At 38.0% G+C, this 26,986-nt stretch overlaps 1 protein-coding gene across 4 annotated transcripts in view; it reads left to right on the top strand.

The window, feature by feature from the left end:
• Positions 1-9,180: 9,180 nt before the first annotated feature.
• Ciao1 (cytosolic iron-sulfur assembly component 1) overlaps positions 9,181-26,986 on the top strand; it is a 36,223-nt gene continuing 18,417 nt past the window's right edge. The window contains exons 1-3 of one of the 4 annotated variants that reach the window (XM_070090693.1): positions 9,189-9,360; positions 21,971-22,043; positions 22,580-22,684. In XM_070090693.1, the coding sequence (XP_069946794.1) occupies positions 21,985-22,043; positions 22,580-22,684 (164 nt within the window). In that variant the 5' untranslated portion in view covers positions 9,189-9,360; positions 21,971-21,984. Of the gene's footprint in view, positions 9,362-16,785; positions 18,114-21,970; positions 22,044-22,579; positions 22,685-26,986 lie in introns of those variants that run through there. The other 3 variants (XM_070090692.1, XM_053778773.2, XM_070090694.1) reach the window with 3 other exon arrangements.

Below are 26,986 nucleotides of genomic sequence, written 5' to 3'. Positions count from 1 at the left end.
AACACTACGTACACAACCTCTCCATCGCCGTTGTAACACAACCTCTCCATCACAGATGTAACATTACATAGCCTTTTCATCACACATGTAACACAACACAGGTTCTCCATCACCTCCCTAACAGACAATACACTTTTCCACCACCTAGGTACTCTGGACCACAGGTACTCTGAACCACAGGTACTTTGGACCACAGGTACTCTGGGCCACCAGTACTCTGCACCAACGGGTACTCACCCAGTAGTCCTGGTCTCTTGCAGACACTAGTCCAGTCATCATCATTGCTTATTTCAATCTGCAGTTGCTGCGCCTCCGCCTTCTTCCTCGTAGCCATCGGGTCCTACTCCGTCGTTGAAGTTATCATTAGAATCGTCGTGGAGGGAGTAGTCGTTGTCGGTATTGTAGCTGTCCAGTAACGGAGTTGTCGTGTTCGGTATCGTAGCTGACGTTGTTTTCATGGTCGTACTAGTTTAAGTAGTCGTAGCCATTGGTGGCAACTGGTAGTCAAAGTCGTTATTGTAAGTGTAGTCGAAGTCACTGGGGTAGTAGTCGAAGTCACTGGGGTAGTAGTCGAAGTCACGGGGGATGTAGTCGAAGTCACTGGGGTAGTAGTCGAAGTCACTGGGGCAGTAGTCGAAGTCACTGGGGTAGTTGTCGAAGTCACTGGGGGTAGTAGTCGAAGTCACTGGGGTAGTAGTCGAAGTCACGGGGGATGTAGTCGAAGTCACTGGGGTAGTAGTCGAAGTCACTGGGGCAGTAGTCGAAGTCACTGGGGTAGTAGTCGAAGTCACTGGGGTAGTAGTCGAAGTCACTGGGGTAGTAGTCGAAGTCACTGGGGTAGTAGTCGAAGTCACTGGGGGTAGTAGTCGAAGTCACGGGGGATGTAGTCGAAGTCACTGGGGGTAGTAGTCGAAGTCACTGGGGTAGTAGTTGAAGTCACTGGGGTAATAGTCGAAGTCACTGGGGTAGTAGTCGAAGTCAATGCAATATTAGTCGTAACCATTTCAGCAATAGTTGTAGGTATTTCTGTAGCAGTTGTTTCAGTAGTAACAGTAGTAGTAGTATGTAAAGTAAAAGGACACAAGTGCAACTAATGTGACATTTATTGTGGCAACGTTTCGCTCTCCAGGAGCTTTATCAAGCCATTACAAACAATACATGGACACAGAGGGTATATAAAGGCTCAGAGTGAGGTGTAATACTAGTGAGGTACCATTTCGATGTTCACTAGTGGTAGTAGTAGTAGTGGTAGTGACAAAAGTAATACAATATGGTAGAGCAATTAATTCGTACATGAGTAAAAGGATATAAAAGCTATTACTTGGGTAACATAAAAATAGGTTGGACAAATATAGCTTTTATATCCTTTTACTCATGTACGAATTAATTGCTCTACCATATTGTATTACTTTTGTCACTACCACTACTACTACTACTACTACCACTAGTGAACATCGAAATGGTACCTCACTAGTATTACACCTCACTCTGAGCCTTTATATACCCTCTGTGTCCATGTATTGTTTGTAATGGCTTGATAAAGCTCCTGGAGAGCGAAACGTTGCCACAATAAATGTCACATTAGTTGCACTTGTGTCCTTTTACTTTACATATTGTCGGTAATTCTACCAACTTTATTACAGTAGTAGCAGTAGTAGTAGTGGCAGCAGCAGTTGTTGTAGGAATAGTAGTATAAGCAGGAGTGGAGTAGTGATAGCAGTAATAGTAGTAGCAGTAGTCGTGGTAGTAGCAGCAGTAATAATAGTAGCAGTAGTAGTAGTAGTAGTAGTAGTAGCATTAGTAGTAGTAGTAGTAATAGTAGTAGTAGTGGTAGTAGCAGTTGTAGTAGTAACAATAGTAGTAGTAGCAACAATAGTCTTAGCAGTAGTAGTAATCATCACAATAACAAGTCAGTACAACAGACAGACCGGTTTTTCATTAAAAATAACTGCTGGTTATTTACCATTAACTGCGATAATTTATATATATGTACATTGTAAATTAATTTACTTAACGAAGTTACATAAATTATTGTAATAATTATATTAAAAAATTATAAAGTTATAATTAGTGCATAAAGAAGTTTGTACAAGTTACCCCTTCAAAATAAGAAGGTGGCTCTTGATCTGAGGAACAAGAGCTGCAATACTATCGACTCAAACAAGTAAAACATAGATACGACTAATAAATGATTAATAATGTAAAAATGGAAGATCTAAATAACATTAAAGTTCAGGGTAATCAGGAAATAGGACAAATGTCTCCTGACGCTGGTCTAAGTTACATTGTGACTTGAAAAATTATTACCCGATTAGTTATAATATTCCTCAGGAGACAGGACAAGTGTCTACTATCACTTAGTTATACAGACGAGCAAAATTTCATTACCCATTTCAGTTAGATTTCTAATTGTTATAAATGATTCACAAAATTTTAATACTTTATTTAAGGGTCAGATAGATAAGGTTTTTTTTTTTATTCGACGGTATTCTTTTTTTTTTTTTTTTTTTTAGCCGGTATTCTCCCGGCCCGGGTCTTTTCCAAGTAGTGGTGACCCGGCCTTGGCTTCCTATCTGGGGAGTGTCTCGAGACTTAAGTCTCCCATGGGAGGAGGTACAGTACCTCCTCATCTTTGGGACCAAGTGTCCCCAGGCCTAGCCACATTCCCCGCCCTCACGGGGCTCGTAGAGAGAAGCTAGGCCTCTGGTCTGCCATCTACCCCGCCTCAAAGGGGCTCGTGGGGATGGCAGTCTTATGAGCTGCAGATGGTAGCAAGCTCAGGCCTATAACTCGACGGTATTCAGGAAACAAAACATTAAATATAAATAAATAATAAGGAAATTATAGATTAGTTTTTCTTTATAGTAACATCAGCTAATAATCATTTACACCCATAATTATTTTTTTTATTCTCGTATAAGTTTATATTATTATTTTATTCATTTTAGTAAGTAATTATTTTTTTTTTGCTTATTGAAACATTAAAAAATAATTACGTTCAATGGGGGACTTTATATAACATCTGCCATTTTGAATAAAAAAAACCTATATTGTCAATACCTGTTGATTTAATTTTCAACTTCCTTAATCCAAAGTTACGTTCATTGATGTTTCTCAACTTATCTGAAAATTTAGGCCATATAGGCGAATAATTATTAATTAAAAAGGTATATTATTACTATACATACATATATATGCAGAAGAACAATTGTGAAAAACAGCGAAATTCCAAGAACTTTCGTGACTTCTCACATTATCAAGGAAATATATATATACATGTATATGAAAGTTCACATTATGTTTTCTTTTATTTATCTATAACCGAAACTTGCTATTTTTTTGTAATATACATCGTATATAAATTGAGAGGTTTGTATATGTCACTAAATGCACTGAGAGATGTATGTCACTGTATATACACTGAGAGATGTATATGTCACTGTATATACACTGAGAGATGTATACGTCACTGTATATACACTGAGAGATGTATATGTCACTGTATATACACTGAGAGAGATGTATATGCCACTGTATATACACTGAGAGATGTATATGCCACTGTATATACACTGAGAGATGTATATGTCACTGTATATACACTGAGAGATGTATATGTCACTGTATATACACTGAGAGAAATGTATAGTCACTGTATATACACTGAGAGATGTATATGCCACTGTATATACACTGAGAGATGTATATGCCACTGTATATGCACTGAGAGAGATGTATATGTCACTGTATATACACTGAGAGAGATGTATATGCCACTGTATATACACTGAGAGATGTATGCGTCACTGTATATACACTGAGAGATGTATATGTCACTGTATATACACTGAGAGAGATGTATATGCCACTGTATATACACTGAGAGATGTATATGCCACTGTATATACACTGAGAGATGTATATGTCACTGTATATACACTGAGAGATGTATATGTCACTGTATATACACTGAGAGAGATGTGTATGTCACTGTATATATACTGAGAGATGTATATGTCACTGTATATATACTGAGAGATGTATATGCCACTGTATATACACTGAGAGAGAGACTGTATATACACTGAGAGATGTATATGTCACTGTATATACACTGAGAGATGTAGATTTCGTTCACTGTATGTCACTGTATATATACTGAGAGATGTATATGCGGATTTTTAACCCCGGAGGGTTAGCCACCCAGGATAACCCAAGAAAGTCAGTGCGTCATCGAGGACTGTCTAACTTATTTCCATTGGGGTCCTTAATCTTGTCTACCAGGATGCGACCCACACCAGTCGTCTAACACCCAGGTACCTATTTGCTGCTAGGTGAACAGGACAACAGGTGTAAGGAAACGTGTCGAAATGTTTCCACCCGCCGGGAATCGAACCCGGGCCCTCCGTGTGTGAAGCGGGAGCTTTAGCCACCAGGCCACCGGGCCACCTGAGAGAAATGTATATGCCACTGTATATACACACTGAGAGAGGTATATGTCACTGTATATACACTGAGAGATGTATATGTCACTGTATATACACTGAGAGAGATGTGTATGTCACTGTATATATACTGAGAGATGTATATGTCACTGTATATACACTGAGAGAGATGTATATGCCACTGTATATACACTGAGAGATGTATATGTCACTGTATATACACTGAGAGATGTATATGCCACTGTATATACACTGAGAGATGTATATGTCACTGTATATACACTGAGAGATATGTATAGTCACTGTATATACACTGAGAGATGTATATGCCACTGTATATACACTGAGAGATGTATATGCCACTGTATATGCACTGAGAGAGATGTATATGTCACTGTATATACACTGAGAGAGATGTATATGCCACTGTATATACACTGAGAGATGTATACGTCACTGTATATACACTGAGAGATGTATATGCCACTGTATATACACTGAGAGATGTATATGTCACTGTATATACACTGAGAGAGATGTATAGTCACTGTATATACACTGAGAGATGTATATGCCACTGTATATACACTGAGAGATGTATATGCCACTGTATATGCACTGAGAGAGATGTATCTCTCGTATATACACTGAGAGAGATGTATATGCCACTGTATATACACTGAGAGATGTATACGTCACTGTATATACACTGAGAGATGTATATGCCACTGTATATACACTGAGAGATGTATATGTCACTGTATATACACTGAGAGAGATGTATAGTCACTGTATATACACTGAGAGATGTATATGCCACTGTATATACACTGAGAGATGTATATGCCACTGTATATGCACTGAGAGAGATGTATATGTCACTGTATATACACTGAGAGAGATGTATATGCCACTGTATATACACTGAGAGATGTATATGTCACTGTATATACACTGAGAGAGATGTATAGTCACTGTATATACACTGAGAGATGTATATGCCACTGTATATACACAGAGAGATGTATATGCCTCTGTATATGCACTGAGAGAGATGTATATGTCACTGTATATACACTTAGAGAGATGTATATGCCACTGTATATACACTGAGAGATGTATACGTCACTGTATATACACTGAGAGATGTATATGCCACTGTATATACACTGAGAGATGTATATGTCACTGTATATACACTGAGAGAGATGTATAGTCACTGTATATACACTGAGAGATGTATATGCCACTGTATATACACTGAGAGATGTATTTGCCACTGTATATGCACTGAGAGAGATGTATATGTCACTGTATATACACTGAGAGAGATGTATATGCCACTGTATATACACTGAGAGATGTATACGTCACTGTATATACACTGAGAGATGTATATGCCACTGTATATACACTGAGATATGTATATGTCACTGTATATACACTGAGAGAGATGTATAGTCACTGTATATACACTGAGAGATGTATATGCCACTGTATATACACTGAGAGATGTATATGCCACTGTATATGCACTGAGAGAGATGTATATGTCACTGTATATACACTGAGAGAGATGTATATGCCACTGTATATACACTGAGAGATGTATACGTCACTGTATATACACTGAGAGATGTATATGCCACTGTATATACACTGAGAGATGTATATGTCACTGTATATACACTGAGAGAGATGTATAGTCACTGTATATACACTGAGAGATGTATATGCCACTGTATATACACTGAGAGATGTATATGCCACTGTATATGCACTGAGAGAGATGTATATGTCACTATATATACACTGAGAGAGATGTATATGTCACTGTATATACACTGAGTGGTCTTGGTGTTGTTAACATATTGCTTATTTACAGCCATGTCTGTCAGGCACTGACTAAGTACATACCACTGAAGCTTCTCATACATTATGTCTGTCAGTACAAGATCCACAGGTTAAAAATTGAGACACAGCAAAATAAGACAATAAGTGAGTTTATTTAGGCACAGGTACACATAGGTACAATTATCATACATAGTGTAAATCACCTATGATAACCCCATGACCTTCACCAGCTACTAGCAGTGTAGACACTGGTGATGACTCTGGTTTTAAGCTTACTAAGCTGTTTTAGCTTTCAAAGTTTAAATAATATATTACAAGGACCCCGATGAAAGTTAGCTGTAACATCATTATGTACCTCGTACCTATACTGTGATAGGTCACTTTGACCTTTTTTGGGGGGCTGTCCTGGGTAATTTAAACATATGTTAGTATGTATGGTATAACCCACGTGGAGACAAACTCAAAATATTAATTAATCTGTATATTTTGACTATCTTCTGGGATCTTCTTCAGGTGATGAGGGTCTCACAAGGGGGTCGAAATATACAGATCAGTTAATTTAAGTCTCTGTCTCCATATGGGCAAAAATTGTTTCATAGTAATAGTCGAACATCAAAATGGTATACATAGTAATAGTCATATATAATGACTGTCATATAAGGACTGTCATATAATGACTCATATATAATGACTTCCATATATAATGACTGTCATATATAATGACTGTCATATAATGACTCATATATAATGACTGTCATATATAATGAGTTCCATATATTATGACTGTCATATATAATGACTGTCATATATAATGAGTTCCATATATAATGACTGTTATATATAATGACTATCATATATAATGACCGTCATATATAATGACTGTCATATAATGACTGTCATATAATGACTCATATATAATGACTGTCATATATAATGACTGTCATATATAATGACTGTCATATATAATGACTGTCATATATAATGACTATCATATATAATGACTGTCATATATAATGACTGTCATATATAATGACTGTCATATATAATGACTATCATATATAATGACTGTCATATATAATGACTGTCATGTATAATGACTGTCATATATAATGACTGTCATATAATGACTGTCATATAATGACTCATATATAATGACTGTCATATATATTGACTGTCATATATAATGAGTTCCATATATAATGACTGTCATATATAATGACTGTCATATATAATGACTATCATATATAATGACTATCATATATAATGACTGTCATATATAATGACTGTCATGTATAATGACTCATATATAATGACTGTCATATACAATGACTGTCATATATAATGACTGTCATATATAATGACTCATATAATGACTGTCATATATAATGACTGTCATATAATGACTGTCATATATAATGACTGTCATATATAATGACTCATATAATGACTGTCATATATAATGACTCATATATAATGACTCATATATAATGACTGTCATATATAATGACTGTCATATACAATGACTGTCATATATAATGACTGTCATATATAATGACTCATATAATGACTGTCATATATAATGACTGTCATATAATGACTGTCATATAATGACTGTCATATAATGACTGTCATATATAATGACTGTCATATAATGACTGTCATATAATGACTGTCATATAATGACTGTCATATATAATGACTGTTCTCAGGTTATACATAAACAAATATATTAACCTATATATCCTTATATAATTCTGCCATGTTAAAAACGTTGATATTTTGATCTGACTTAAATATTTTTTGCTTCATAATGGCTGGAAAAAAGTTCCATTTATTTTTGGAGGAATGTCTGTCTGCATAATAAATTTGAAAAAAAAAATACATATATGGTGTTTAAGTAACATTTAGGTCTTTGCAATGTCTGCAATGTAGTATATTCTTACCGGGTAGGCCTATAAATTTATTGGTGTTTTATTTTCCGACTTATTTTTAGCCATCTATTTATACAGACTCACTTCGTCTATCGACCCACAGTAAAGAAATTTGTATTTTTGTTTTAGTAGAGTGATGAGAGGAAGACAGTTGTCCAGCCTTCAGTAACAAATATATAGGCCTACTGGTTAATATATTTGGTTTAATATATATGTAGCCTATCTTACCTTCATTATAGTGAAGTGATGATTGTTAATCACAAGTCTTACTGTATTAAAAAAGTTAATTTGTACTTCCAGTTAACTTGAGGTAATAGTTAATGTTAATGTAATATTTTAGGAGTCTTTATATGGGAATATTATTACACATGAAGACCCACTGTGTGTATTATACACTCTGTGATGGTAACTGAGGAGGGATTTCTTAGTTAAACTTGTTTATTAGTTAAAGTTGAGATGTTAATGTCAGTAAGGGCTCTGGTTGCCATGACAACGTTGATGCTGCTATCAAGGGTCCTTTCATTAGTATATAAAAGTATATATTTTTTCACTTACCATTATAATTTATCTAAAAGATAGCCAAAAAAGAGAGATTTATCAATTATAAAATATTAGTTCTTGGCAGTGCATAGTATAACAAACACGGTAAAAATAAAATTTTATATCTATTTTATCATCAATAACACTGAAAACATATACCAAATTTTATTAGGTAAAAATAAACTAATTAAAATAATATTTTAATTAATATTGTAACTGATGGAAGTGTATCGTTTTAGTATTATGTATTTTTTATATATTAAGCTCAGTTATTTTTAAAGGCATATTTCTTGTGTAACGCATTTAATATATATATATATAAGGTCATTATATGGAGGTGTATTTAATATATAATAGGTCAATATATGGAGGTGTATTTAAAACATTTGAATATTTTGAGTGCACATGAGACAGCAACTTCACTAAGCTGACCAGTGTTGCTCCAGTCCTGGTGAAGGGTGGACGTCTCGCTCTTCTGGTCCTCCGTACACCGGCACGTTACCCTCGCTCCTCATCCTGGGAAGTTTATCTTTACCTTACATAGCTCTTCTAGGGAAGAAGCATCTGTTTCTTCGTCATTTATAGTGCAGGTGAGAGTCTGTGGTCCAGCTTGATTACTCCATCAAGCTGACTCTTCCAGCTTGTTCACCCACCACAGCTTACTAAGCTGACGTTGCTATACGACTGGGTACGGTTACTCACTTGTAGATGACCACTGTATTGCACAGTAACATTTAAGTAAATTACCCTTGATAACCCAAAAAGTGGCCACCATGTCATTTCTGTTGTTGTGGCGGGTAATAATAATCTTTATTTACCACAAGTACATGTACAAGGTATATATATCACAGCTGACATCAGTGACATACTATTATGTAGAAAGTCCCATGTTATGTTGAGCATTTCCTGCAAATTAGGTCAGTTTTGTCCCAGGATGCCGCCCACACCAGTCCGCTAACACCCAGGATGCCGCCCACACCAGTCCGCTAACACCCAGGATGCCGCCCACACCAGTCCGCTAACACCCAGGATGCCGCCCACACCAGTCCGCTAACACCCAGGATGCCGCCCACACCAGTCCGCTAACACCCAGGATGCCGCCCACACCAGTCCGCTAACACCCAGGATGCCGCCCACACCAGTCCGCTAACACCCAGGATGCCGCCCACACCAGTCCGCTAACACCCAGGATGCCGCCCACACCAGTCCGCTAACACCCAGGATGCCGCCCACACCAGTCCACTAACACCCAGGATGCCGCCCACACCAGTCCGCTAACACCCAGGATGCCGCCCACACCAGTAATTTTAGTAATTTAAGCATACAAACAGAGGTACAAAAAATACAGGTAAGAGCAGCATGCCAAAGCCACTTATATGCATAGCATTACGGGCTGGCTTAAAATTAACTTAAGATTAACTAAGCAATGATGAAATCAGTGATAAAACATTATTGTAAACAGATAACTATAAAGCACAAATGAGTATTACAAAGACAGGTCATATGGTTGCATGCATTGCTGTACATTCAGTCGTATGAAGTATTCTGTTAGGTAGTGTATTTAAAAAAAATAATAGTTAGATTGGGTCCTAGGTTTAACATTTGTGTGATATAATTGTGAGTAACATATAGGATATACAATTTATAAGGTTCAGTTATTCAGTATTTATTTGGTTTTGAGTGAGTAAGTGATCTTTGAGAAGAGACTTGAATTTATAAACAGGTAGTGTTTCTTTTATATTTACAGGTAATGAATTCCAGATTTTAGGGCCTTTTATGTGCATTGAGTTTTTGCATAGTGTGAGATGGACACGAGGAACATCAAAGAGTGATCTGTGCCTTGTGTTATGGTCATGTGTTCTGTTGAGGTTGGCAAGAAGATGTTTGAGGGGAGGGTTAATATCAGAGTTAAGTGTTCGATGTATGTAATAGGTGCAATAATAAGTATGGATGTTTTGTATGGTGAGTAGGTTGAGTGTTTTGAATATTGGTGGAGTGTGTTGCCTGTAGTGAGAATTTATCATTCTAACTGCAGCCTTTTGTTGGGTAATTAGTGGTCTGAGATGGTTAATTGTTGTTGAGCCCCATGCACAAATTCCATAGGTGAGATAGGGGTAAATAAGAGTGATAAAGGGCCAGGAGGGCTGACTGTGGAACATAGTACCGTATCTTCGATAGTATGCCTACAGTCTTGGAGATTTTCTTAAAAATTTGTTGTATATGTGTATGGAATTTGAGTCTATTATCGAGGTGGATTCCTAGGAATTTTCCCTCTGTTAGCTTTGTGATAGGTGATCCGTTTATGTTAAGAGGTACATCTGTAGCTCTGTTACCAAACTGAATGAAGTAGGTTTTGTCAATGTTTAGTGTAAGTTTTAGTCCTCATCCAGGTAGATATTTTCTGTAATTCGGTGTTTAAAGTATTGGCTAGCGTGACTGGGCTCGGGTGAGAGAAGACGTATGTAGTGTCATCTGCAAAAAGTGTGGGTTTGAGTAATTGGGAAGCATTTGGTAGGTCATTTATGTATAGGAGAAAGAGAAGAGGGCCAAGGACACTTCCCTGTGGGACACCAACTGTAATTGGTTGTGTGGAAGAGCTTGCCCCATTTGCGTACACATATTGGCTTCTGTTGCTGAGGTAAGACTTGAGGTAGTTGAGGGAGTGCCCTCTAATACCATAGTGTGACAATTTTACGTGGAGCAAGTCATGGTCAACTGTATCAAAAGCTTTACGTAAGTCAATGAAGATCCCCAGTGGGACTTATTTTTTCTCTATTGCAGTGTATATATGTTCTAGCATGTGTATAATAGCATCATTAGTATTTTTATTAGGCCTGAATCCAAATTGGCAGGGGTTGAGAATGTTTTGGGAGATGAGGTAGGAGTAGATTCGTTTATGAATTAATTTTTCGAAGATTTTTGAGAGAGGGTGTAAATTGGATATTGGCCTATAGTTATTCAACTCTGTTTGGTCTCCTCCTTTATGGATCGGGGTGACCCTTGCTATTTTGAGAACTGTAGGGAAGGTGGAGGATTCGATGGATTTGTTAGTGTTGCAATGATTGGTGATAGTACTTGTGACGCTTTTTTGTATATAAAGGGTGGTAAGGTATTTAAATCTCCTGCCTTGTTTTTCAGTGCGTTGATAATAAGGGAGACTTCGTATGGGTTAGTCGGAGCTAGGAACAGTGTGTTCGGGTAGTTGCCAGTAAGGTAGTCATTTGGTGGGGTATCTGAGCTTGGGATTTTATTGGCAAGGTTTTGACCTATAGTGGAGAAGAAATCATTGAGTCTTGTTTGCTGTTTCTGTTGGTGGGAGTTGGGGTTCATCTGATTTTGCTAATTTTATTTCGCTATGTCGTGATATCTTTTTTGTTCCCAGAATTTCTGATAGGGTCTTCCAGGTCTTTTTTATGTCACCTCGTAAGTTGGATAATCTGTTCTCATAATACAATTTTTTTGCCCTTCTTATCAGGCTGGTTAGGATTGACAAGTAACGTTTTGTTTGGTCTCTGGTTATGTGACCCATTCTGTACTGTTTTTCATATCGGTGTTTTGTATTTATGGATTTGAGAATGCTGGGTGTTAGCCAGGGACTGTTCAGTCTCTTAGCTGTCATCTGTTTAGTTTTTTTAGGGCAGTGCTTGTTATAAAGGTATTGGGTCTTTTTTAGAAAATTATTAAAACATTCGTCAATGTCTGTATAGATTTCTAGCTCAGTGTGCCAGGCAATGTTTGTTACTGCTGTTGTGAAGTTATTAATGGCTGCCTCATTGTGAAGTCTGAAGGTGACTTTAGTAGTGTCTTGGGGTATTTTACCAAGAGTTGTTATGAGGAAAGTAGGGTAGTGGTCTGTGGTATTATCTGTAATTGTGCCTGATTTTAAAGGGGATATGGTGTTGGTCCAGATGTGGTCAAGTAGGGAAACGCTAGTCTCTGTAACTCTTGTAGGTAACTCTTGTAGGTTTTGTTACTGTTGGTAGCAACATGCAGTTACTCATTGTGTTTGTGAATTCAGTAACGTGTGGGTCCTGGTCTTGCAGGAGATTTATATTGAAGTCACCTGAGAGTAGTAAGTGATCTTTGTTCATGCATGCATCGGTTATCATACTTCCTAGGTTTTGACTAAATTGGCTAATGTTTGATTGTGGAACTCTGTAGATGTTTATCACTGTGAGAGGTTTTTGTAGGCATTTGGATTTGAATTTAGCTATTATATATTCCCCATGTTCATCCCTTGTGCAAGTATTAGTGATACATTCTAGTTGGTCTGAGTAGTATATAGCAGTGCCACCCCCTTGTTGGTCTGGCCTACAGTTGTGTATGGCTGTGTAACCAGGAATGGCATAGACATCTGTAGTATCAGGCTTTAGCCAGGTTTCAGTTAGTGTAATGATGGACATATTGGCATGCAAGGAATTTAGTAATGCTAGGAGGTCATCATAATGCTTGCTTAAAGATCTGATATTGTAGTTAAAGATAGTTATGTTGTTGTTAGCTCTGAGAAGTGCCTTTGATTGTTCTGCTGTTTAGTAATTACAGTAACTGTTTGAATCATTTAAGTCATTAAATAAGAGGTTGGTATCAGGATCAATGCTTGTAATCATAAGATTACAAGCTAACACCCAGGATGCCGCCCACACCAGCCCGCTAACACCCAGGATGCTGCCCACACCAGTCCGCTAACACCCAGGATGCTGCCCACACCAGTCCGCTAACACCCAGGATGCTGCCCACACCAGTCCGCTAACACCCAGGATGCTGCCCACACCAGTCCGCTAACACCCAGGATGCTGCCCACACCAGTCCGCTAACACCCAGGATGCTGCCCACACCAGTCCGCTAACACCCAGGATGCCGCCCACACCAGTCCGCTAACACCCAGGATGCCGCCCACACCAGTCCGCTAACACCCAGGATGCCGCCCACACCAGTCCGCTAACACCCAGGATGCCGCCCACACCAGTCCGCTAACACCCAGGATGCCGCCCACACCAGCCCGCTAACACCCAGGATGCCGCCCACACCAGACCGCTAACACCCAGGATGCCGCCCACACCAGCCCGCTAACACCCAGGATGCCGCCCACACCAGCCCGCTAACACCCAGGATGCCGCCCACACCAGCCCGCTAACACCCAGGATGCTGCCCACACCAGTCCGCTAACACCCAGGATGCCGCCCACACCAGTCCGCTAACACCCATGATGCCGCCCACACCAGTCCGCTAACACCCAGGATGCCGCCCACACCAGTCCGCCAACACCCAGGTACCCATTTTACTGATGGGTGAACATAGACAACCAGTGTCAAGAAACACGTCCAATGTGGGAATTGTTAGCATGGTATGTAGTAGTCATATATCTCTACAATATTCTTTTAACTTAATAAATTTCTATCGTCTTTTTTTTTTTTTTTTTTTTTATCGACCTGCTTTATTATCTTAAGTGTCATTATTCGCACACTAAGGTCCGGGGTTCTGATCCCTGGTACACCTGGAAAATAGGACGCGTTTCCATAGGACACCTGTTGTCCCTATTCATCCATCAGTAAAATGGGTACCTGGGTGTTAGTTGACTGGTGTGGGTTGCATCCTGGGACAAAATTTGCCTAATTTGCCCGAAGTGCTCAACATAAGCAGATTTCTATGTAGCATTGATGTCTGCTCGGCCTGCAAACCTTTACATGTAAAAATAGATATTTGTATTATTGTAGGTATCATTCATAGGCATCACAAAAAAAAATGCTGTAGGGACTGTAGTAAGCTACGTATGTTTGTGTTTCAGCTGATTTACTCTGCCCGCCCCTTCAGGGGCAGGCAGAGTAAATTGGCTGTTGATTCAAGGAACTGGAATTGTTCTTCCCTTCCTTGGATTAACCTTGAATGCCTTCATTTCCCCAGGTGTGCATTTAAAAAATTTCTCTGCCATTATGAGTTCATGTATATCCAGTTTTTGCAAATTCAACCTTGTCTATGTAAATGCAGTAAGTGATTAGTAAATTTATTTAGGCACATGTACACATAAGTACAGTTATCATGCAGTGTAAATTACCTAGGATAACCCAAAAAAAGCCAAATGGTGACTTGTTTCCATTGAGGTGATGAGATGATCATTAAGTTTTATGGGAACAATGCCTGACTGACTTGATTTATTTTCATGGTAGTTATGAGACTGCACAGCAAAAAAAAAGAATATACACTACTTTCAAACAGTGGGAATAAAAACCCAGACATGGAGGTGACTGGAGTTATGAAGCTTAAGTTATCACACTTTTTATGAGGTTTTGAGCTAACTTACAGATGGAGGCGACAATATCTACACTACCACAGATGAAACATTAAGGAATTCATTAATTCACTAACCTGAATTTTGGCGATGGTAGCACTTATTCTTTACTGCCATTCAGCACCTTGTATAGTATGTGGTTAAGTGTGGTGGCTGATAACTGTATAATCTGGGTTTGTTGATTACGTAACTGTTGGTAATTTAGTCTCAGGATTTACCTATACATGTAACTTTTGCATACTAATTCATTTTATTTCTACTGGTTATAACACTTACAACTTTCACTTTATTTCATGGAAGTTCAGCATGTTCATATAGATAATAATAATATTAATATTTATATTACTACAACCTCTCCTCGATGCCAGAGTTCTGTTCCTAAGACCACGTGGGTAAATGAATTCATCGCTAAGTGAGGAGCATACTGTAATGGTAGTGGGTTTGTGTCGACCATCTGTGATATTGTTTTAATGTCATCTTTGCACCATTTATAACACTTCTGGTATATTTTTAAATGTTTATACAGTAGTGTACTGTATACAGCCTCTCCTCTCTTGGTTTACCGACAACTCACTCACGATGGGCTCTGACCAGTATGCATACGTCATGTATATTAGAGCTGATTTCCTCTATTCTGTTTAATGACTTACAGTACACTACTGTATAAACATTCAAAAATGTACTAGAAATGTTACAAATGGTGCAAAGGTGACATTAAAACAATATCAAAGATGGTTGACACAAACTCATTACCATTATAGTATGCTCCTCACTTAGTGACGAATTCATTTACCGATATGATCTTAGGAACGGTACTCCACTGTTAAGTGTGAAGAGGCTGTATTGTAATAGAGAATAGAGGAAATCGGCTCTTAATATACATTATTTAAGTATGCATACTGGTCAGAGAACCTGTTGTAAGTCTGAATCAATAAAAAAGTACACTGCTATATGAAGAGAGGCTGTACTTGTATTAATATTTTTATTAATATTAATAAAAAATATTTAAAGTTTATCCAAAATAAGAGAGTAAGGTTTATCCTGGACAAAAATGCAAAGAAACTTTTATTAAAATTAGATACCCTACAACATTGTTTGGCTGCCTCTTTGTTTATATTTTCTTTAGCACTCTTAGCATTCCTCACCACCCTTCCTAGCTCTACCTCTTTTATACTCTTTACCATCGCTGGTCTCTGATCAGGCACATTACACCTTTTAGCAAACCATACCCTGCAGTACTTTGACCCTTATTGGTTTAGTGCTTGGTTATGATTATAGTAATGTTTGGCTACCTTCATCTAGTATGACATTTTGCAAGGTTAGTGAGAACTTTGCCTAATGTACCCATTACCCTGAATGGTTTTCATGTTGTGCTCTATCAACACAGGCTTGGTTATCTTTCGCATCAGAGATTGGTTTTAGTGACTCGCCTTTGCACAGGTTGATTTTCCTGCCATGCTTCGTCACACGAGGTGATTTTGCTGTCACATGACTGTTTTACAGCACAGCACAGGTTGTTATAACTAAATATGTAGTGCAATGTATATATAAATTTTTTACTCTTAGATGTTTGCATCTAAAAACCATCGTTCATCTTTTATCACACATCATGTGAATGAGTGGTAGTGATTTCTTTAGGTTGATCACTTTGTGGTTTATGGTAATATTGCCAGTGTTGACATATAATGAGCAGTATGACAAGTCCACATGACATTGTTTCTTCTTCCAGACTGCTGAAAAGGAAGGATGGCTACTGCTCTGGAAACATTGACAGGCCACAAAGACAGAGTGTGGAATGTATCATGGAATCCCCAGGGCACAATCCTCACCTCGTGTGGCTCTGATCGCTCTATTCGCCTTTGGGCTAAGGAAGGGGATACTTGGATTAACAAGAATGTTCTTAGTGAAGCCCACACACGTACTGTACGATGTGTGGCATGGTCTCCCTGTGGAAGGAACATGGCCTCTGCTAGTTTTGATGCCACTGTCAATATCTGGGACTGTAAAGCCAATGAAATAGAGTGTATTGCAACATTAGAAGGTCACGAAAACGAAGTGAAGTGTGTTGCTTGGTCAGCATCAGGGTCACTATTGGCCACTTGTTCTAGAGATAAGTCCGTATGGGTGTGGGAAGTTGGTGATGATGATGAGTATGAGTGTTCATCAGTCTTGCCATCCCACACTCAGGATGTAAAAAAAGTAGTTTTTCATCCAAATGCTGATATTCTTGCATCAGCTTCCTATGACAACTGCATCAAACTTTACAAAGAAGATGCGGATGACTGGTCTGTATTTTGCACTTTGAATGGGCATGAATCAACTGTTTGGAGTCTTGCTTTTGACGCTTCAGGACATCGATTGGCATCTTGTTCTGATGATAACACCGTGAAGATTTGGCAGGAATATAAACCAGGAAACACTGAAGGAATTGCCACACCAAACAATGAACCTGTTTGGAAATGCGTGTGTACTTTGTCTGGGTACCACAATCGGACAATCTATGATATTGATTGGTGCCATCTTTCAGGAGCCATTGCCACATCATGTGGAGATGATGCAATTCGTATTTTCAAAGAGCATCCTAATTCGGAAAAAAATGCTCCTGTGTTTGACCTTATTTTAACAATACCTCAGGCACATTCAGAAGATGTGAATAGTGTTTCCTGGAATCCAGCAGTAATAGGGTTACTTGCATCTTCCAGTGATGATGGAACTGTCAAGTTATGGGACTTCTCAAAAATATTCTGAAACCACTTTTTGAATATTGAGACACGAAAGTGATAGCCATTTGTTGGTGGAATTCCTTGTGTATTGTAAGAAATTCTTGTGGCCACGATATGGGTTATTCTTGTCTGATTTACATATTTCACTGAAGTATTGTACTGCATGTATATAACTACAAGTGATATGAAAGAAATGCAGTGCTTGCAGAAATACTATTCATTTGTTTTATGATAATTAAATGTATTTATCCTTAGTTATAATTAGTGTAAATATTAGTCAACTAATGTTAAAAATCTTTAATTTGGGTAATAAAATTAAAATATTCCAATTAGAGTACGTATATCCTTGTCCTTAATGATGAACCATTGTGAGCACTTGTGAATGGTTTACATAAAAACACAGAATCTAATAATAGGGTTAGGACTGTATCTTCATGCTGTAGTGCACAGGTTATCTAGCCGAAGTGTTAGTTTGACAGTATCTCTGAGGGAATTTAGTGTATGCTTGATTGTACTTCAGTGAACCCATTGTACGTAATTAGTGTAGTGTAGGCTGTATGAACCTTGTAGGTTTAGTGCTTCCTTTTGATTGTTAATAATGTAATGTAGAATACTGACTTGCCCACCCAGAATTTTTTCCCCATTGTACGTAACTAGTGTAGTGTAGGCTGTATGAACCTTGTAGGTTTAGTGCTTCCTTTTGATTATGTTAATAATGTAATGTAGAATACTGACTTGCCCACCCAGAATTTTTTCCCCATTATTCACATATACTGAAGGGTACAGTATTGGCATTATGTACAGTGGTTGAAAAAGAAATTCAATACTATATACAGTGGAACCTTGGTTTTCGTTTGCCCTGGTTTTCATCGAATTTGGTTTTAGACATTTTTCATCAAAATTTTGTCCCACTTTTCATTTCTCGGTTTTCGTCGGTCCGCCGTACCAAACATGTCCGCCTGCTCATGCCCACACAAAGCATCCCATGCATTCTGAGTCAGTCTGGCTTTTTCTTGTCGAGTGACCATTACCCTGTGCATTCATCCATAAGAACATAAGAAAGGAAGAACACTGCAGCAGGCCTGTTGGTCCATACTAGGCAGGTCCTTTACAATCCATCCCACTAACAAAATATTTAATGCCACCCAAGAAATAAGCTCTGTTAACTCTATCCACTCATGTGCAAGTCCCACTTAAATCCAACCCCTCACTCGTGTATTTATCCAACCTAAATTTGAAACTACCCAAGGTTTTAGCCTCAATAACCCAGCTAGGCAGACTGTTCCACTCATCAACTACCATATTTCCAAACCAATACTTTCCTATATCCTTTCTAAATCTAAACTTGTCTAATCTGAATCCATTACTGTGGGTTCTCTTGGAGAAAGATCCTCAAGACCTTATTTATATCCCCTTTATTAATACCCATCTTCCACTTACTTCAATCATGTCTCCCCGCATTGTTCATCTAACAAGTAATGTAATTTAAGGGTCTTCAATCATTCTTCATAATCTGTTTTTTTGTGCTTGTTTATTGAGTGCAACTGCTAAATAAGCCACCATGGGGCCAAAGAAAGTTCTGAGTGCCAGCCCTGTGATAAAGAAGGTGAGAAACACGACAGAATTCAAGAAAACTCTTAGCAAAGTATCGGGTTGGATGCGAGTGGCCAGTGTGTGGAAGAGTTGGTGAACGACCACAGGGAAGAGCTAACCACTGAAGAGTTGCAACACCTTCAACTGGATCAGCAACAGATCGCAGCCGAGGAAAATGGTTCAGAAGAGGAGGAGGAAGCGAAAGGGGAGAATGTGCCGCCTTCAGAGATTAAGGACGTGTGCAAAGCAGTGAGAGTTGCAAAGTTTTATGGAGAAATATCACCCTAACAATGCTCTTGCAAACTGTCTGCAACATGTTCAATGACAATGCCTTGTCCCATTTTAAGCAAATCTTAGACACACCAGAAACAGACCTTTCTGGACAGATTTTTTTTGTGTGGCAGGGTCCAGTGCCATGCAAGACAAAGAAGGGAGGCAACCTTGGATAAGGACTTGATAGCTGAAGTCCTTATGGAGGATGATTTCCCTTCCAACCAATAATCTCCTCCTCCTCCTCCTCCTCCTCCTCCTCCTCCTCCTCCTCCTCTTCTCGACTTCCATACGCCAACAAGTCTTCAGTAAGGGCAAGTGATAATAAATGTTCATCTGTCCATTTCGTTAGTCCTTTATATTTATTAATCATTGTTTTCTGTATGTAAAACTATAGTTATTCTCTATAAAATGTATTTTTTGTTTATACTTTTGGGTGCCTGGAATGGATTAAGTGGATTTACATTGTATTTCTTATAGGAAATATTGCTTCAGTTGTCATCAGACTTTCTGGAGTGAATTAATGATGAAAACCAAGGTTCCACTGTACTGCAGTATGTAAAAATTATTTTTATTGATAATTTAGCAGCTTTTTATTTTAAATAGTCAAAGTTGTGCTATTTAGCATAATATACAATTTGGAACAATAAAGTAGCCAGCAGTTGTCATAAGATAATGAAATGAGATAAAAATTTGGGCATGGATGATTATTAATAGAAATTTAACCCTTTGACTGTCACAACCCCCAATTCTGAAGTGTCTCCTGGTGTCGCAAAATTTAAAAAAAAAAAAAAAAAAAAAATCTCATGAAATGATTGAGAGTCTTTTCCCGATTGTAATGACGCCAAAAACACGAAATTTGATGGAAAACTGACTGAATTACGCTCTCGCGAAGTTAGCAACCTCGGCTATTTTGCCCACTTTGAGCCCTATTTTCGGCTAATTCCATTGTTCCAGTCGACCAAACTCATAATTATTTTTTTAGAAATCCATTTTTTCTATCGATTGAGTACAAGAAACTGCCCATTTACCAATTTCAACTACCCAATAACGTGGTCAGAAATGTGCAATTTGGCCAATTTCACGAAAATTAAAAAATATGACAATTTCAAAATAAGGTCCAGAATGAATAATGTAGATATTCCTGGCTCTAAAATAACATTTTCTTTGTTCATCAGTCACATCCAGGCCCCTCTGATATTACTCTTGCTTTCTATTTTGAATTTTTATTCAAACAAAAAATAAAGATTTACTGTTATGCAGACTACTGCTATACTGTAATAATTGTATAAATAACATCAACCCATTCATGACTGCATATTAAATGGCTAGTTGGACATTTATTGAACAATGACATCATTTGTTTACTTTTGAACATCGGCAAAAATCAAACATTTCCCCTACTTTGAGCTCCATTTCCAGGTTCTTTTTATAGTAAAATCAATCAAAATCACCTCTATTTATATAATATGTTATCCATTCTATCAAACGAGACCAAGAAAACGAGAATACAACCATAAATACTATACGAAAATAGACCACAAAGTCGGAATTTTAATTAAAAAAAAACTTTTTTTTTTTCTCATTATGCACTGCCTGCTCCAGGATTTTTTTATGGTGCACACCAACCACAGACCCATTCTCTCTCATGTGGGACTACCAGCTTTCTCCTGCTTGATTTGAAGGCGCTAGAATTTGAGTATATACACGTCAAACACGGTACCTCGTATGACGTATATACTATACGACCTCGACAGTCAAAGGGTTAAATGTCAGAGCAGTTCAGTGTATGGGTAAAAAAAAATGGCAAAATGACAATGAAAACTGAACAAAAAAACTGAAATTAAAAACAAGTAGCAAATAGTAGAATGGGTACAAAAACTGCCAGCGACCATTATAACTGCTGTATGATCCATACTGTTTAACACTGCCAGTCTTCCCACCAAGGCAAGGGGACCCAAAAAAAAAAAAGCTTTCACCATCATTCACACTATTACCATATTTGCAAAGATCCTGGACCCACTATATTCCTCTGTAATCTCTGACTACTGCCCAAAGGATGGGTATGGGGTGCATAATAAACATATTAAACTTGAATACCCTTTTGTCTTGTGAGCTTGAGGTGAAATATTGATCATATTAGTATATCGGTAGCTGGTTATCTGAAAGTGTGGCATATTTATAAAAGTAGTCATAACTGCATATGAAAGACTGTGCTACTTGATGCAAATGGTGTATGCATGAGTGTAGTACTGTACATTGTTTTATTCATGATTGGCCATGTTCATCTGCTCTCTAAAATAATACACAATTTTTTTTTTTTTTCAGGGGGTATTTAACTAATGAGCTTCAGTGTTCTGTCTTGGCCTGTTGGAAGATTCCTTCACATTAGACATTACAGGTACATAATTAATACTGCACTTCTGCTAAATTTTGGTTGAATTTTTGCCCATCTTGGACAAAACTAATAGGAAGAAATATCTTAGAGCTGTGGCTCGTGTGTTGGTTTGCGTGCAGCCAGCAGCAACAGCCTGGTTGATCAGGCTCTGATCCACCAGGAGGCCTGGTCTCAGACCGGGCCGCGGGGGCGTTGACCCCCGGAACTCTCTCCAGGTAAACTCTCCAGGTAATAAAAACTTGTAATTTGCTTGACATGCTTTCCATCTCGACCATCTGCATTTTAATTATTGTATTTTCCCGCCTTCCTATCAAGGCAGTGTCACTTAAGAAGGAAACACATTTTTCGTCAGTCTCTAGGTGTTTTTCCAGAAGTATACAAGCATTACAGCTTAATGACTCCAAATTTTAAATAAAATGCTGTTTTAATTAAGAAGGCAAAAGTATCTTAATACTGTATTATCTCCATGAGTGCACCTAAAATAGCTGACTAAATGCCTTTTTAATACAGTAATGTAATATATAAATTTGGCTTTTCAGCATGCATCTCTCTGAGGTTGTGAAACGTCTCAACAGTCTGGCCCCACCATTCCTGGCAGAGTCTTGGGATAATGTAGGACTTCTTGTTGAACCATACACTAAGAAGTAGGTTATTACAACATTATTTTTCAGTTATGCCAAAGATGTTTATAATAAACTAATACTATTTGTGTAATTTGCTGGACTGTATTCTGTTAATGCTGGTAGTGTCAGATTTTATTGAAATTTGACAGTATGGTGAGAAATGGTTCAATTTGTATGCTTGACAGGATACAAGCAATACATCAGGTATTCTTAAAAAAAAAAAAAAAGAGGGGGGGGGGATGGCTGTCAAAAAAGGAAATTAGGATTATATAAAATTTTAAGTTATCTGGATTTGGTTTGTGGTTATATGCTATTTATGTAAAGTACTGTACAGCCTTTCCTCACTTAACAGTTCTGTTCCTAAGACCTCATCGGTAAACAAATTCATCGTTAACCCTTTCAGGGTCGAGAGGCCCTCTCCTAAACGTGTTCTCAGGGTCGAAAATTTTTCGACCCTGAAATGATAAAGAATCTTTTCCCGATCGTAATGACGCCAAAAGTATGAAATTTAATGGAAAACTTCCGGAATTATGCTCCCATGAAGTTAGCGGTCTCGACAGTGTTTATGCATCGGCAATTTCACCCACTTTGATCCCTATTTTCGGCCAATTCCATTGTACTAGTCGACAGAAATCATAACTATTTCGCTGGAGCTCCATTTTTTTTTTCTATTGAATGAGTACAAGGAACCACCCATTTACTGAATTCAACTATCCAATAGTGATCAGAAATTGGCAATTTTGCCAATTTCACACAAATTTCAAAAGATACCAATTTCCAAATCGGGTCCAGAATAAAAGACACATTCCTGGCACTAAAATAACATTTCCTGTTCATTAGTCATGTTCCCAGGCCCCTATTACATTTCTTTTGCTTTCCACTTTGAATTTTTATTCTCTCAAAAAATAGAAGATTTACTGTTATGCAGACTACTGCATTAGTGTAGAAATGGTATAAATAATATCAGTGCACTTGTGAAAGAATATTAGACTCGCCAGTTGACGTGTATTGGATGCACGACATGATTTGTTTACTTTTGAACTTTGGTAAAAATCGAACATTTCTGCTACTTTGAGCTCAATTTCAAGGTACTTTTCATTGTAAAACTAATCAATATCATCTCAATTTCTGTAATGTGTGTTCCATTCTATAAAATGAGACCAGGAAAACTAGAATACAACCATAAATACCATACTAAAATACAGTGCAAAGTTGCTGTTTTGAACCAAAAACATGGTCGGTTTTTTTCTCGTTATGCACTGTGTGCTGCAAGACCCCACAGACCCATTCTTTCATATGTAGGCCTACCAGCTTTCTCTCGCTAGATTTGAAGGCGCTAGAATTTACGCGTACTAGTACGTCAATAACCCTGGTGCGTAAAACGTACTAGCACGTTGCACTCTAAAAGGGTTAAGTAAGGAGCATACTATAATGGCAGTGGGTTTGTGTCCATCATCTTTGATATTATTTTAGTGTTACCTTTGCACCATTTATAACATTTCTGGTATATTTTTAAATGTTTACGCAGTAGTGTACTGTATATTGTAATAAACAGAATAGAAGAAATCAGCTCTGATGTACATTATTTTGGTATTCATACTGGTTGGAGAGCTTGTCATAAGTCCGAGTCATCGGTAAAAGAGTACGTTGCTAAGTGAGGAGAGGCTGTACACTTGGTTTGTCATCGTGCATTACTCGTGTTGCTTCATCACTTGATCAAGCATTTTCAGTCCTTTATAGCTATTGCTGCTCATTTTTCTTCATCCTTGCCTCCCCGCCCCCCCCCTACACACACATTGTTCATACTTTATAACTCTTAATTATTTAATTTTTTTGCACTGTGCATAAAAGTTGATTCGTTTGTGTAATAACTACAGTAGTCCCCCATAGCTTGATCACTAGTGCACTCAGCTCACACACTGAGGTCCAGAGTTCAAATCTCCAGTATGGCTGAAAAACATGATGTGTTTCCATAAGACACCTGCTGTCCATGTTCACCCATAAGTATAAAGTGGGTACCTGGGTGTTAATCGACTGGTGTGGGTCACATCCTAGGACAAAATTGACCTAATTTTCCCGAAATGCTCAGCATAACAAGTGGCTTTCTATATAGTACATATGTCATTGATGTCAGCTATGGTCTGTATACCTTGTACTTGTAGTAAATAAAGATTATTATTATTAAGACCTACCGCAGATGCCCAAAACTGTCGATAGCAAACTCTATATTGTTGTTTTGTTTACATGCATACATATGATAAAGTTGAAGTGATAAATTACTCACAATAAGTCGAGAATGGGAAGCACTTTATAGCCTCTCTTAGTCTTTGAAGAACTACTAATATCACTACTTTTGCACTTTGGTCAACCTGAAGGGTATACAGGATCAACACCCCCACAGCCCAGTTCATGACCAGGTCTCCCGGTGGATCAGGGCTTGATCAACTAGGCTGTTACTGCTGGCCGCACATAGTCCAACATACGAACCACAGCCTGGCTGATCAGGTACTAACTTTAGGTATCTGTCCAGCTCCCTCTTGAAGACAACAAGGAGTCTATTGGTAATTTCCCTTATGATTGGTGGGAGGCTGATGAAGTCTTGGGGCCCCAGACAGTGTTTTCTCTTAGCGTACTAATGGCACCTCTACTTTTTATTGGGGGTATGTTACATTGCCTTCCATGTCTTTTGCTTTTGTAGGGAGTGATTTGTGTGCAGATTAGGGACCAGTCCCTCTAAGATCTCTAAGATTTTTCCAGGTGTAGATTATGATGCATCTCTTGCCTGCACTCCAGTGAGTACAAGTCGTGCTTCTAAATGTTCCCAGTAGTTAAGGTGTTTGATAGAACTTGTATGTACAGTAACGGTTCTCTATACATTCTCTAGCTCTACAATTTTTACCTGCCTTGAATGGAGATATTAATGTACAGCAGTATTCCAGCCTAAAGAGAAAGTGATTTAACCCTTTGGGTGTCGCCAGGCCCTCTCAGAGACTTGTTCTCAGGGTCGCCAAAATTTAAAAAAAGGAAAAAAAAATTCTTGCGAGAAGATAGAGAATCTTTTCCCAATCATAATGACACCAAAACTATGGAATTTGATGGAAAACTTAGGGAATTATGCTCTCGTGAAGTTAGCGACCTTGACGATGTTTACGCTTCGGCGATTTTGCCCACTTTGAGCCCTATTTTCGGCCAATTCCAATGTACTAGTCGACAAGTCATAACTATTTCGCTAGAACTCCATTTTTTTCTATCGAATGAGTACAAGAAACCACCCATTTACTGATTTCAGCTATCCAATAAAGTGACAAGAATTTAGCAATTTTGCCAATTTCACACAAATTTCAAAAGATGCCAATTTCCGAATAGGGTCCAGAATAAACAGACATTCCTGGCACTAAAATAACAAGTTCTCTGTTCGTTAGTCACATCCCCATGCCCCTCTTATATTTCTTTGGCTTTCCACTTTGAATTTTTATTCTTACAAAAAAATAGAAGATTTACTGTTATGCAGACTACTGCATTAGTGTAGAAATGGTATAAATAATATCATTGCACTTGTGAAAGAATATTAGACTCGCCAGTTGACGTGTATTGGATGCGTGACATGATTTGTTTACTTTTGAACTTTGGTAAAAATTGAAAATTTCTGCTAATTTGAGCTCAATTTCAAGGTACTTTTCATTGTAAAACCAATCAAAATCATCTCAATTTCTGTAATATGTCTTCCATTCTATAAAATGAGACCAAGAAAACTAGAATACACCCACAGAGGGAGAGCAAGCGCACCGAGGTGCGTGAAAGGGGAAGTGGTGAAATAAAATAAAGAAGGAACAGAAACACGAGACAGGAGAGAGAAAGACAACCCAGAGGAGAAAAGGAGAGAGGAAAGGGGAAGAGGAAGAAGAAAAAGAAGAAGAAGAAGAAAAAATGAGGATTCAGGTTAAGTCACGGGTGTTCTGAAGTTTGGAGCATTTTACAATGTAGTGGGAGAGGAAGGCATCTACAGAGATGAAGCCAGGGCTAAGGTTCATACAAGGAAAGTTGTGTATAAGAGAGGATTCAACTAAACGGCGACTGTTCGAGTTGGAAGCAGAAGACCAGTCAATAGCCATCCTATTGACTGGTCTTCTGCTAAAACTGTCTTCCCTACTTCCAACTCGAACAGTCGCCGTTTAGTTGAATCCTCTCTTATACACAACTTTCCTTGTATGAACCTTAGCCCTGGCTTCGTCTCTGTAGATGCCTGGTTGTCTTTGTTGTGGAACCATAAATACCATACGAAAATACAGTGCAAAGTCGCTGTTTTATTCCAAAAACACGGTC

The sequence above is a fragment of the Cherax quadricarinatus genome, chromosome 32 (genome assembly GCF_038502225.1).
Source record: "Cherax quadricarinatus isolate ZL_2023a chromosome 32, ASM3850222v1, whole genome shotgun sequence".
Classification (NCBI taxonomy): Eukaryota; Metazoa; Arthropoda; class Malacostraca; order Decapoda; family Parastacidae; genus Cherax; species Cherax quadricarinatus.
The sequence above is the reverse complement of the archived record's forward strand: the minus strand, read 5'-3'. Positions and strand labels throughout refer to the sequence as shown.